General features: G+C 44.1%; 1 protein-coding gene and 2 non-coding genes across 5 annotated transcripts; all 3 read right to left on the bottom strand.

Moving 5' to 3' along the window:
• Positions 1-422: 422 nt before the first annotated feature.
• On the bottom strand, positions 423-12,241 carry DKC1 (dyskerin pseudouridine synthase 1). Of its 3 annotated transcripts, XM_016216929.2 has the most exons (15): positions 12,151-12,241; positions 11,310-11,377; positions 10,796-10,882; positions 9,047-9,138; positions 8,646-8,830; positions 7,941-8,005; positions 7,432-7,558; positions 7,069-7,199; positions 6,389-6,532; positions 4,833-4,953; positions 3,993-4,111; positions 3,253-3,356; positions 2,661-2,706; positions 1,624-1,752; positions 423-1,197 (listed from the first exon to the last, which is right to left on the bottom strand). In XM_016216929.2, exons 1-15 carry the CDS (start codon positions 12,164-12,166, stop codon positions 1,132-1,134), a joined length of 1,500 nt encoding a protein of 499 aa, XP_016072415.1. In that variant the 5' UTR covers positions 12,167-12,241; the 3' UTR covers positions 423-1,131. The 3 variants fall into 3 exon arrangements, with proteins under 3 accessions (XP_016072415.1, XP_016072414.1, XP_087669688.1); XM_016216928.2 differs by lacking the exon at positions 12,151-12,241 and having other exon boundaries at positions 11,310-11,546; XM_087813562.1 differs by lacking the exon at positions 12,151-12,241 and having other exon boundaries at positions 1,175-1,192; positions 11,310-11,546.
• Positions 2,785-2,913, bottom strand: LOC148090551 (small nucleolar RNA SNORA56). The gene has a single exon (XR_015713776.1). It is a non-coding gene; the product is annotated as a small nucleolar RNA SNORA56 (small nucleolar RNA).
• LOC148090550 (small nucleolar RNA SNORA36 family) lies at positions 6,724-6,857 on the bottom strand. Its single transcript, XR_015713769.1, has one exon. It is a non-coding gene; the product is annotated as a small nucleolar RNA SNORA36 family (small nucleolar RNA).
• Positions 12,242-13,949: the final 1,708 nt, after the last annotated feature.

Raw genomic sequence — 13,949 nt, 5'->3', positions numbered from 1 at the left:
GCTTCTCATTGCTGCATCTGGAGACCTGCCCCACAAGCTGCTCTTCACATTCTTTCGTGGGTTAAGGTACCAGATTGGAAGCAATCCTAGACCTCACCAAGGCCTTCAGATTCCTGAACATTCATCCACCACTATCCCAATTTTTGCCACTTACTGGGCCATCAGCACAAAGCTTCACTGGGCTCCTACAATTGGGTTTGAGCCTGATACCTGAAGGCCTGTCAAGAACTCTTTCATGCTTCCTCAGGCTTTTTCCAGGCATTCCCCCTCCCATACACACACAGACACTGACACTTTCTGCCAGATCCATTACATAACATCAAATTTTAAATACAACATAAAGGTCCCCTGAGTTTTAATCAAATTATGTTTTGGTCTACTAGTTGGAGATCACCATCAATTAGAAAACCCAACAGGAATACTTACAAAACGTAGTAAGCAAACTTTAATAAGTAAAAATTACAACCCAGCAACAACTGATTGCATCTTTTGAAAAAGGGTAAAAACAAGAGAATACATTTTGGATTCTGTCACAAACACAAGTAGTCAAATGGATTGAGGTACATGAGGCTCTACACACAAGCTTGAATAAGTGCACCGCTAGGCCAGGGGGACTGGAAATAAGGAGTAACAAAGGTGGCGCTGACACCAGGCTAGACCACTGTCCTCACAGCACACTGGAGATTTACCCCCCAGTAAACAAATATTCTTTTACTTGCTCTACACCATTTCACTGTGCAATTTTTACAAACTTTTTAAAGAGAAGGGCGTGGGGAGTAGCAGAAGCAAGTGAGTCAAGGACGATGATAAAACAGCCATCAGGAAACAGCTGCGCATGGTTACTGGGCAGTGGGGGGTCTGAAGGCAAGGCTTCCCAACTCTTCCAAGTAGAGAAGGGGCTGTGTCCAATCTGCCTCCTGCACCCGTATCCTTAAAACAGGACAAGATGGGATGACCACACCAGGTAACATCAATCAGGTCTCGGATAGCAGATAAAATGTGCCTCAACTCTCCACCCTTTCTGGGATCTATGTTCATTCCAAATTCCCTTAAGAACAAAAGGAACTATGTTTTCTCAATAAGGCTTTAATTTCTCCTCCCAGCTGCACACAGTGCTTAAGGTGATCTCCACTACTCAGAAAGTACTTCCACTTTTATTTTCTTCTTCTTCTTCTTCTTCTTGGTGGTATCACTGTCCTGTGACAAAGAGAAAGCAAGCTCACAGAATCTGTTAACTATTGTCTCTCTCCCAAAAAGGAAATCAGGGAAGTTCTACACAGTTAAGTAAGCCTTTTCAGGATCTGTCAGGCTATCCTGGGTGAAACAATTCTGCACATAACACAAAGTCCTGAGCTTTTCAGCTGTACTCCAGTGGTCCACTTTTACAAATAGGAGCATTCAGATTCCCAAGCTACACATCCTCCCCACCTACCATTAACAGAATTCTATGAGCAGTTACTATAAAATGCCACGGCCTGTCTCTACATCCCGCTGGGGTAGTGAGGGCCAGAGGCACTCCAATAATACTGGGCAGCTCCCCAAGTAGCCAACCCAGTACCAACCGGGCAATTCACACACCCCAACTCCCCGCCAAGGAAGTATCCCGAATGCGTTTGTACACACCCCATCTCCCGGCTTGCCCGCACCCTCCGGAGCGGCTTTGGCCTTCTTATCCTTCTTCTTCTTCTTTTCCTTCTTAACTGGCTCTGGAGACTCTGGCGAAGTCTCATCACTTTCACTCTCTCGATTGCGCTAGGGTGGAGACGTTGGGTCAAATGTTAGATCTTACGCAAAAATGGATAGGAAGGTTCAGAAAGTCAAAAGTTGAGGAGCCACCAGAAAAGATCCTGCATGGGTACCACAGGAGGGTCCTTAAATTTACCGAGGATTCAAAGGTGGTCTCATCCACAAAGAGCAGGAAGCCATGGGCACTGCAGGAGCACCAAAACAGCAGCAGAATGGAGCTCAGGGAATGAATGGCCCTGAGCAAGCTGACTTTCTGGAGGCCAGCCTCACTAGTATATAAAAGTTGAACTACATGTCCCCTAGAGGTGCTCCCAAATGTCCTCAAAGGAGGCAGGCAAGACAGGAAAAGCTCTTCCAGACAGCTTGCTTCAGGTCACTCACTGCCACACATGTCATTCTGTGCTGTAATGCCAGTGGTCCCCAACCCTGGGAAGCAAAGCTGCCACCACATGCTCTCCTCCTTAAACTTGAAACACTGAACTGGTGCCGTCTAGAGACAATTGCCGGCCTCAGGTGATATTGTTCCTGCTGAGTTCTGTACAGCTCCAAGTGTCATAGCCTCTGCTTTCAACACACCTGTGTCATCATTTGACTCAGGGTGGGGGCCAGAATAATATGCACCCCCACTCTCTCTCAGTGGTGTTGCCTAAGCTGAGGTGGAACATGAGGCAGATCTGATTCCTGAGCCCACATGTCTCCCAACAGACACAACAGGAAAGTGAACTGGCACCTACAGAACCCAAACAAGTACCCTGGGGTACAACACATCATCTCTGTGCACCATGCACCCACAGGGGCCAAAGGCCCTGCCGTACTGAGACAGGATATATGGCTGGACTGCACAGTCACCAGGAATAAGCCAACAGAACCATATTCCAAAGTACATTCCAAACTAATCACAGCATGCCACTCACCTTTGAGGCTTTTACTGTTTCAGCAACCGCCTCTGTCTTCACATCACTGAAAGGAGAGGTAGCAATCAGTTAGATTTGCTGAACAGCTTTCCATGGAGGGACTGCTTCATCCACAGTCAATCACTAATATCTGGCAAGTTTAAAGCCACCATCAAAATACTGACGCTGGACAAAAGAACTTACCACTTACTGTTGCAGACTGACTCCCTCTAGAGTCCCACAAGCCAGACTAGAAAGGGATAACTGTCTGCTGCAGAGGCCCAAGCAGTCAAGGTGAAGCAACCTGCTGCTACCCTATAGGCCCTAAGGCCTCGTGACTGGCCACACGTGTTCCTTTAGTCCCACATTTAGCAAATCACCCCTCCAAACTAAACCTACCCCCCTCCCCACACCTGGGCCCTGTGATCTCCTGTCCTCATTTGTAGTTGATGTACTCATCCAGGTGGCCAGCATGTTGCATCTGGCCCTCCAAATTCTAAATGCTCCTGTCCTCACCACTGCTGACACCCTCACCTGTAATTGACGGACTACTGCATCGGGGCAACTGTGCAGTCTCTACCTGCCCTGGGTCTCTAAAACCTCCTGCCCTCACCTGTAGTCAACATACTCCTGTATCCAGGTGGCAGGTGTACTATCTGTGGGCTTGCCATGCTTGTCCAGAAGGCCCTGCTTGATCATCAGCTTCTTCTGACTTGCCTGGTGAACATCAGGATTTCAATGTCAGAACGGTGTCAACACATATAGCAGCTATAATGACTGGATGCACTTGGCGCAAGTAAAGTTTCTCCCTTTTGTATTCTCACCTGGGCCTCACATTCCTCTATAGAGCACTCAAAATTCACCCTTTCCAATACGCACAAACATGGGACTTGTTAAAGGTCATGAAGCTTATTGTCTTAGTGAGAGCCTCTGCAGTGTCATTTTGTGGCACAGGGCTTTTGCACATACTATTCCAGCTGCCCTGGACTCTTCCCTCCCCTCTTTACCTCATCACCATCTAATGTTACATCCTTCACACTGGCATGGCTCAAGTGAATCTCCCTTACCCAGATCTCCGCAACAGGTTAAATCCCTCATTGTAGACTCTCCAGGTACCCTCAACTTGACTAAAATCCACCGTTGTATTGTGCAATTTGAGTGATGCCCATCTGCTTCCTCCCATCAGACGGAAATCTCTAAGGTCTGAGACGGGTCAGTTCCTATTCATGACCAACTTCCTCAGAGCCCAGCACAAGGCAAGGCTGTGGCAGTGGGGTAACACCAAAAGCTGCCCAAGTATTCAGCACCGCTCAACAAAATAACCTGGCAGGGCACACACCCAGTCCCACATACCTTTGGACCTAAACCCCACTTCCGAGGGTAAGTGTCTCTTTCCATAATCACTCTCTTGATCTTGGCTACTATCCCATGGTCGCAGGTAGAGATCACTGCTGTGGTCATTAATGCAATAGCTGCAGGTGTCACAAAGAGATAAAGAGTGATTTAACGGGAAAAGACTTGCCCAGCCAGGCGTGGCTCAGTGGTTGAGTGTCAACCTGGGACCCAGGCCGTCGGGGTTAGATTCCCAGTCAGGGCACATGCCCAGGTTGTGGGCTCCATCCCCAGTCGGGGGTGTGCAGGAGGCAGCCGATCAATGGCTCTCTCATCATTGATGTTTCTATCTCTCTCTCCCTCTCCTTTCCTCTCTCTGAAATCAATAAAGATATATTTAAAAAATAAAAAAAATTAAAAAAATAATAAAGGGGAAAGACTTGATAACTGCTAAGCCCTAATTATACTGTTTTATACAACTTTTTAAAACTCTAAACTCTACTGCCTTGAGATGTCCTTCGCTGAGGACATACATATGGATGGGCAGACAGACAAGGAGTGGACTAAAGGTTCTTCTTTAATAACCATGGACAATCATTCCTGTTCTTAATGATTTCCTCTCTTCTCTCTGGAGAACCAAGCTGCTGAGAAATAGCCTCTAAAAGCAGCCGGAGGGACAAGGAGAACCCCACTTACTTCCTCCTCACCTGTGCCTGACTGACATGGCCCTTTGCTGTGAGGACCCTTACAGACCCTTGGCAATACAGTGAGATCAAACTGAATCACCAGGATTTGGGGACTTGCTCTTCATGAGCCTGGCTATGACAGTGCAGAAGGAACGAGGATGATGCCCTCTCTTACCTATGCAGATTGCTTCCCCTTTGGTGGTGATGACCACGATCTCCTGATTGACTTCAATGCCATCCTCATATCGTAAAACACCCGGAAGCATGATCTTCGCCCCATAGCAGATTGCATTCACCTACAAGGATGGCATCACCCATGAGAGCCCCAGCCACTGCCCTCCACCCCACACCAGGGCAAATATGGACAAAGGGGAGGGGGCCTGTGAGCATCTCCCTACTTGTGAAATGGAGCTAACACAGATAGCCATTGGCTACATTCAGCACATGAAAAGACTCCGAATAGCAACCATGCACTAGACACTTTACACAAGTTGACTTAGAAATGTTAAATAGGACTTTAAGTAGCAACTCCTTCTATGTCTGTGGAACTTAAGGATGTTTTCATTTAAAATTAAAGCCCAGCCTCAGTTTCCCTTAATTGCTCTTCTCTATTCCTTATCATTAAGGAAAAGAACCTTAACAGAACTAGACCTATTAGACCTATTAGGAGATCTGAACAGTTAATAGGTTCCTAAGGCCTAATGAACCAACTATACACAGGTTGACATAATTTATAGGCCAACTGGTACCTGTTAAGGTCACCTCTCCCTGAGTTCAATGGCACTCAATGCATCCACCTAACTTGTCCTATCTAGATCTTTTGCTGATCATATTCCACCCTCCCCCCCCCTTAAATTTGCCCAGATGCCACCAGTATGACCCCAGCAAAAGGAGGAATATATCACATTTATGTTGTTCTGTTTTATGTGGTTAATTATTTTCAATCATCATAGTGGCATGTTTTAGTATACCTCTTTAATTTTTCTTGTCTTTTATTATGAACTATACAAATATCCTTATAACAAGGTTTAAATATGAATGATAAACCTCATATTAAGAAATACATACAGAAACTTATATTCTTAGAAGAGAATTTACTGCTACATAATATTGAACAAAAACTTGATTATGCAGCTGGCCACAAAGACATCCTTAATTTATAAAAACCTATTCTGTGACCATTAGAAATAAAACGGCTATTTTTAAAATTCTGGAATACTTGGAAAAAAACTCATCCTTAAATGACTACTGAAGAGGAAAACTCAAGCTGACAAAATTAATTCTGTATTTACTCGCACAGTTAAGAGGACTACTCTCAATATTATTTAATAAATATGCTAAGAAAAAAAGGCTTAAAAGGCCCAGTGATGTTTAGGTTTTATAGACTCAAACTAGGATTTACTTAAACAGTTCAAAATTTTATGAAATTCACAAAAGAAAAATAACATATCTTTGAAACTCTCCAGTCTCAACTTTTTATCCCCGTTAAAACCACCTTTTCTAGCAGTAATTTTTAAAAATCCATTCATTGGGCACATGCAGAACTACCAGGTTAAGGGAAGGCAAATTCCTTGTTACAAATAAGACAACAACAAAAACAAGAAACCCCAAAGAATATAAGTTCATGTCACATTTCACCTCTTAAAATAGAAAAAGTTTTCAGAACATGGACCACATTTCATCTTTGAAGTCACATTTTGTCCAAACATGGACTTGAAACCTAGAACTTACTGCACTGTCTTTCATAACCAGCCGTTTATGAGATGTCAACAGCTTTTCCAAAGGGTAAACAACTCGCCGTAGGTAACTCTCGTCCTTGTGGTTATCATATAGCCACTGAGCATCAAGCACGTCATGCATTGTCACCATGTGGTCCTGAAAAGCAGCCATGTATAAAAATTATTCATTGTCACTGTATCTCGAATAGCCCAACAGATGCCAACCTCCAAAAACTGAATGAATTTAGTCCTGTCTGCTAATCCAAGCTCATTAGTCTTCAGTCTCTTCAGAATCACTTCTCTTTTGGACATCTTTAACCTGCTGATATATTAAATCTGAGCAAGCATTTTTGTAGGCTGGGAGGTAAATGAATAGAGCAATGCTTTCTATCCAGTCATCTCCCCTAGCCTGTGTTTCAATGTCCCAAAGTTTAATTAACAGAACAGGGAAGCTGCCCTGAACTGAACTCAACACTTTGGAAATTGCCTTTTCTAGGAAATGAAGCAGGTGGGAGTTCCACCAAGAGCTAGAATATACAGGGTGGGACAAAAATACATTTACAGTTCTTCGTGTGGAAAATACAATAAATAATACAAGAAATAAACTGTTTCACATACAACTGTAAACCTACTTTGGCCCCACCTTGTATTAAGTGCCAGCTCTAAAACTGTTAAGCCCACAGTGATGTGTACCTTTTCGCTCATGACTCCAGAACGAATCCTCCGAAGTTCCTGCATCTGACCACCAACTCCCAATAACAAACCAAGGTGTACACACAGCGTCCGAATGTAAGTGCCGGCCTCACAACTCACCCAAAAGATTCCTAAGATACACATATACAAAGGCAGCACACATTTTCCAAAGTAAATACATCACCAGCTGAAAAACCCAGAGTTATTCTCTATCTGAGCCAGAGAGAACAGAGACGATAGACACAGGCCATGAATGCACCATATACTAAGGGCATCTGCTTTTAACAGAGTGTAATTTTCAAGAATCAATTCCTACCAATGTATGGTCTGTTAATTCAGTTCCTCACAGGCCTAATGACCCACCTAATCTTCTTTCAGAATCATACTCAATCATTTTGCTCTCGTAGATGGTCCGCACTCGGAGTTGCCTCTTTACTGCAGCAATAAGTGGGGGTCGCTGGAATAAGGCACCCGTCAGAGTTTCTAGGGCCTAAGAACAAGCACAAACCAAAATAAAGACTCTCAGTGCATGGACTCTACGATAATATCAAAGGGCATATTTTGGGAGTTTAAGGTCACAACTGAACCATTCAAGATTTCTGTCAATCATTTAAGATCTAAAATGTCCTTTCAATTTTTGCTTTTTTCAACTATACAGGGATGGCTCAGTGCTGGATCAGAACACTGTCCTCAGAAGGGACATGGCCAGAAGTGCCCCTGTCTTTTGTAGTCACCAGTCCAAGCTGGCTAGGGAAGCCCACTGAAAAGGGCACAAGAGAAGCTAGCCAGGAAAGCTGACCTATCTCCAGATGCCTAGGGGCTTCAGAGACCCAAGTCACCAAAAGATGCCCTCCCTATAATTACAGACTTACCCTAGAAAGCTGAGTACCCCCTTCAATAGCATTGTGCAGCCGGACAATTCCCACATACTCTTTGCCTGAAAAATGACAAAAGAGTAGTCAGGTGTGGCCACTGACTTTTATGTATTTTTTATATACTCATATCATCATCCCCATTTTGTGCAGCAGGAAAAGCAGGCAATTTGACCTTCTGTTTCTGTAAAATTTGCATTAAGACAGATTTCATGGCACAGATGTGGGAAAGGAACGATGACACTTTCTCTCGGGGGGGGTTCAACTTTCAATGTGCTAACAAGGACAGTTGGAATACCCAGTGTAGAGCATGCCTGGAAAAAACTCTGTAACATCAAGTAGGAGAATTTTCCCAGGTGAAAATCCCAGAAGGGCACTTTAGACAGAAGCAGGAACCTAGAGTAATAAGCTGAGAGCTGAATTCAAACACAGGTCTACTTCAGTGCTAGGAACAGACATAGTTGGCTCAATGTGCACATGCTTAGTAACCAATGTGCACATGCCTAGTAACCCAGCACTCCAAGAAAAGGCAGACAAAGAGCACAGAAGGCACACAGAAAACTAGAGCGTCCCTGCTTAGGCTTTTTTTTTTTTTTTTTTTTTTTTAAACTAATAAAGGAATCAATTTCAAGAGCTAAAACGTAGAAGGGAAAGGAAATACAGAAAGCCTTCCAATCTCAAATTAGGCACCTCTTCCATACATACCTGCACTCTGTTGTGATTTTACCAAGCGAGTGGCTCGTTCTATGCACACGATTAAACAGCCAGTCACCTTGGGATCCAGAGTACCACTGTGTCCTGTCTTCTCTACCCGAAGTATTCGTCGGATCCAGGCTACCACCTCATGGGAAGAGGGGTTAGAGGGCTTGTCAAGATTAATGAAACCTGTCCTAGAATGGAAAAGAAATTACTGGGCATTGGTTCTGGTTCCCTAATAAAAACTAAGTCTGAAGAGTAAAAAAAAAGAGTTCACCATGGGTACAGGTTATATGATATTTAGGAAAATGCCATTCTAAGATGCCACTACCTCCTTAAATAACTAATGCTAAAAGGGTTGTTTTGAAAAGAACATAAGTTTGAACAGTGCTTGCTCCCAACACACTTACCTGATATAATCCCCAATCTCTCTCTTCAGAGGATTTGAACCACAAGGAAGAGGAGTATAGTGTGTCGTCCTTATATTTAGTTTATCAAAATTCTAGAAAGCAATGATACAACACAAAATAAACTAAAGAAACCATTAATATATGTAAAACAAGAAATCAGCACCCACCACTGACTATAATATGGTTACCCTTCAAGTTCACAAACTTGGATTCTGCTCCTGTATTTTCATTATCTGCTGTGACAGACTGTTAAGCCTCCTTATATACCAGAAAAATTACTCATGACTAATAAGACCAATGTGATCACTTCTCTAGAAAGACTTTCTGGGGTACTACAGAACAGACTGGGCTTCACTATGCAAGTTTATAAATAAAGTATGGACTAGCTTTGATTTTCTCAGGGACAACAGATAGCCACATCGAGGACTGACAGCAATGCTTCTCAAATATGACTAGCTTGTTCTTGCTCTAGATGCTCCTCTCTGCTTTTCTCATGTCTGCTCCTTTTTACTCTCCTTTCTGAGGCTCAATCACTAGTCTGAAAGAGCTCCCCTCAATTGAAGCCCACCTTTCATATCACCCAGTTTAGTTTTGTTATGGTATTTACCAAAAGTAGCAATTATTTTAAAACTATCACCCTACCCCTAGATTTTATTTTATTTATTTTTTATTTTTTTTATTTTTTTTTAATGTATCTTTATTGATTTCAGAGAGAGGAAAGGAGAGGGAGAGAGACAGAAACATCAATGATGAGAGAGTCATTGATCAGCTGCAGCCCACAACCCGGGCATGTGCCCTGACCGGGAATCGAACCCCGATCGCCTGGATCCTAGGTCGACGCTTAACCGCTGAGCCACGCCCGGCCGGGCAAGATTTTAAGTTCCATGACAGTAGGGACATTGCCTACCAGGTTCACTAGCATATTCCCAAGGCCTACAATAGAAAAGCAGATACTTCCTTAATGGCAGACATATTTGGCTGAGCAGAAACTCAACTGCGTTGAATATATAAGCAAGTCCCATTCCTTTACCATATGCGTACATATGTTTTATTAAAACACTTTGTCAAGGGGTGTTCTCAGTAACCTTTTCTACCTTTAAACCTTTCTCCTAATCTCAGAGCTGGTGCCTATTCAGTCATTTGTTAAATTTGCAATTCAGCTCATTAGTAAACTACCCTATTTAAAACCCAACATAATAGTCAATAATTTCTAGAAGACATGTTACATGCCAGGCACTATGGCTAAACATGTTTCATGGATTACCCCCTGCAGCCCTTGGCTTGACTTCCTAAAAGAAGATATTATGAGCAAACACCTTCAGAGAGGTTAAATGACTGGCCCAAGGTCACACACTACCTGACCCAAACTGGTCAGGCTCATGCTTCTCAAGCATTAAAGTAGCCCTACTCCATGTGTGGCCAACAAACTGGGACAAGTTGGTAAAGTGAAGTACGGAAACCAAGAACTAATTGCTTATAAACTTTGATAGCAGTTTGATGTTATTTTGACATTTTAACTGTATTCTACGATAGTGTTGGGTGCACTGGAAATGAAAACAGAAAAAAAACACACACACAAAGAAAACCTGGTCCTTCATCTCAGACACCTTGAGGAACACTGCTTTAGAATATCACCTGGCATTTCCCAAGTGAAGGATGCTAGCATTATGCACCCTTAATGAACTGTTTAACATTTCCAAATAATGTAAAAGCCAGGCACTGACCAGATGCACAATCTTAACCACATACCTTTAGCAACAGGGGCCACTGAGATGTGTCCAACTGAGCCACTTTGGATTCAGGTTTGATAAGAAATTCTCCAACATGCTGTATTTCCTTCCATGGGACAGAAACACACACTATTAGACTTTCCACTGGATTTTGAAAATTCCATTACTACCACAGAAGCCTATGCCCCTCCAATAGAAAACATGCTAGTGTATGCATCTTCACTGGGAACTCAAAAGGAAAGAGAAAAAATTAGCCAGGATCTCAGAAAAGTACAGCTATTTAAAGAGAAAGAGGGATAGTGGGCCTGCAGGTGGAATAAGAAAGAAAAAATTTCAGGGAAAGCAGTCAGTGTGACCAACACCATTTAGCAAACTATACGAGATAGGAGAGATTTAGGTTGGCTGTGGTTTTTTACATCACCCAATTCTAGTCTATTCCTTTGAAACCTTTAAAAATAGTTTTCTGTAATTTGTTATCTAAGTGACCTTACTTTTAGTCAAAATAAAACAAAACAAAACATATTCCTACTTACTGCAACATCTTCTTCTGGTAATGACTTCGGCTCTTTTTTCTTTTTATGCTTCTTCGGCAAAATAATTACTAAAAAAACAAACACGAGATTTGGGAGTTCTTTCAGAAAATAAAGGCAACAAAGTTTAAAATAGAGAACGAAACCAGCACAGGTAGAAAATGGGTGTTTGTCTACAATTACTGGGGAAAACAAGCTGTGTAAGGCAAAATGCGCGGGCTGCATGGCTCGGTAACCAACTGGAAGCAGTCGCACGTGTCAGCTTCCATTAGGTTCACCACGTGGCGGTGGGGCTTCACATGCTGCAGAAGCGCTCGGCCTGCCTGCCGGAAAGTTCCATAAGTAATCCCTTGACTGTTCCCGCGCGTTTGTGACCTTTAGAACTTTCTCGCGTGTCAAAGCTACGCCCGCACCCCCGACCCCTTTTCTTCCCCACCCATTCCAACCACCCGTTCCTCCCCTCGGCCCGTAGCGCTGACCGTGGTATCTGGGCTGCCGGGAGAACAGATACAACAGGGCTCCTGCCACTGCTGGGCTGCCGGCATGGCCGTCGCCTTCCGATGGTGATCAGGGCCCCAAGAAGGCTGTGCCATCAGCGAGGGGCCCGGGCCTCCTGGCGCCAGCTCATGGCGAGGGCCTCCCGCGTTCTCACCGTCAGCCGTGGAGCCAAGGCCAAATGGCAAGGCTGGCAGGAGGCCCGGCAGCGACCGGACCCACGGAGCAGCTGGAGCTAACGGAGAGCTCGGGCTCCGACGCCGTCCTCCGGCCCAGGTTCTCCGAGCCAGCAAAGCTGGCCCCAGTCGGGAAAATTCAGCCAAACCAATCGTGAGAAAACTACCCTTACCTTCCATATCCGCCATGTTCCCCCGCAGAGCGTGCGAGCCGCGTTGGCCGCCGCTAAAAGAGCGATTATACACTCCCACCGCTCTCAGGCCTCGCCGCTAGAACCCGCCCACCTGGGCGCCTCTCTGTGCGTGCCGCGTCGCTGGGCGGGGCCAGAATGAGGGGGCCTGTGGCGCGCGACCGGTCTGCGCAATCTCATTGGCTGTCTTTTTCCCAGTGGTGGCGCGCCTGCGCGTGCGCCTGCGCTTTGGATCTCAACCCCCGCCTTTGGCAGCTCGGGACTGGGAGGGCGTGCGCTGCCCGCCCTGGCAGCCCGCAGCCTGTGGGAGTGGCCCCGGCCGCTGTTCTACTTTAGCGGAGTTTAACCTGGGCCTGGGCAGCTGGGCACCGGGCTGCGTACTCTGTTAACTGTAATTTATTGTTTCTTCTCGCAGACCCTTTGAAGTTGTTATCGGATCAGTCCGATTGGAAAATGAAGACGTTTAGGCACAGAGGGGTTGGAAGTCCTTTACTACTTGCAATTTCTCATGCTGGAGAGTCGCTGGCCAATAGGAATGGAGTGCGAGCCACTTGTGGACTTTTAAATTTTCCAGCAGCCACATGTAGGAAAAAAGTAAAAAGATATATTTGAAATTTATTTAACCCACCTATCCAAAATATTATTTCAACATATTAGCAATACACGGTATTATGAAGGGGATATTTTACTTTTTTTTTTTTTATACCAAGTCTTTCGGGTATGTGTTTTACACTTAGCACACCTCGATCTGAACTCCACTACGGGGGTTCATGTCTAGTGGGCAATAGTCGCAGGTCGCTAATGGCTGCGGAATTGAATAGCCAGAAAGTGGCTTCTGGTTCAAACCCTCTTACCTTCTTTGGTGCTCTTGTCGCTTTTCTAGCTCTCAAATGGGGGTTCGTAACCTAGCCTCTATGGACTTAATTGATCCCTAGTTATTTCTTTATTGCGATTGTAAATGGTATCTTTTGCCATTATCTTTTCTAATGAGTTGCTGCTGACAAAAGAGAACAGTTGTTTTTTTCCCAATCCTCCTCTGCCAACCAAAGAATAGAAAATTTTCGGGTTTATTTACTGTGGCTTAAAAAACCAGATGATTGGTTTTTCCTCACGTAACTTTTCCTCCTGTAACTTGGCATATTTGTGTATGCCAAGGTAATAGTAATAATAATGATATAAATTGACTTTATAGATAACCAAAGTCCTCAGTATCAACCAATCCATGAGTAGTTCATTACTTCCTCCATTATTTTATATTTTATTGGTACATGTTTGGCTGATTGATGGTTCTCCTATGGACTTCATCTTTCTCCAACACAAATCCAATCTGTTAGCAAAGCCTGTCAGCTTTGCTTTCAAGAGATGCAGAATCTAATGCTTTTTTAATTTTTTTAATTTTTAAAAATTTATCCTTATTGTTGAAAGTATTACAGATGTCCCCCTTTTCCCCCCATTGATTCCCTCCACATTTCACCTCCCCCCCCCCAGGCCTTCACCACACAATTGTCTGTGTCCATGGGTTATGCATATATGCATATAAGTCCTTTGATTAATCTCTCCCCACCCACTCCCTACCCCTGCCTTCTCTCTGAGATCCCTCAGTCTGTTCCATGCTTTTATGTCTCTGGATCTATTTTGTTCTTCAGTTTATTTTGTTCATTAGATTCCACATATGAGTGAGATCATGTAAAACTGAATCTAATGGTTTTTTTCACCACTGTCACTGCTGTCACTGTAGTCATGCCATCATTAAGGCTCTCCTAGAGTTTTTTTCAGTGGCC

This window comes from Miniopterus natalensis, chromosome X (genome assembly GCF_054644295.1).
Source record: "Miniopterus natalensis isolate mMinNat1 chromosome X, mMinNat1.hap1, whole genome shotgun sequence".
Taxonomy (NCBI): Eukaryota; Metazoa; Chordata; class Mammalia; order Chiroptera; family Miniopteridae; genus Miniopterus; species Miniopterus natalensis.
Note: the sequence above shows the minus strand (reverse complement) of the source record. Positions and strands in the feature narration are given on the sequence as shown.

Excerpts from the sequence above, each read along its gene's own strand:
- DKC1 (XM_016216928.2), bottom strand. The coding sequence starts at position 11,531 with ATGCAGCCCGCGCATTTTGCCTTACACAGCTTGTTTTCCCCAGTAATT. Across the intron at positions 3,357-3,992 it reads AGTGGGGTTTAGGTCCAAAG|GCAAGTCAGAAGAAGCTGAT; the intron begins GTATGTGGGACT and ends GATGTTCACCAG. Across the intron at positions 2,707-3,252 it reads CAGGAGTATGTTGACTACAG|TGATGTGAAGACAGAGGCGG; the intron begins GTGAGGGCAGGA and ends CTCTCCTTTCAG.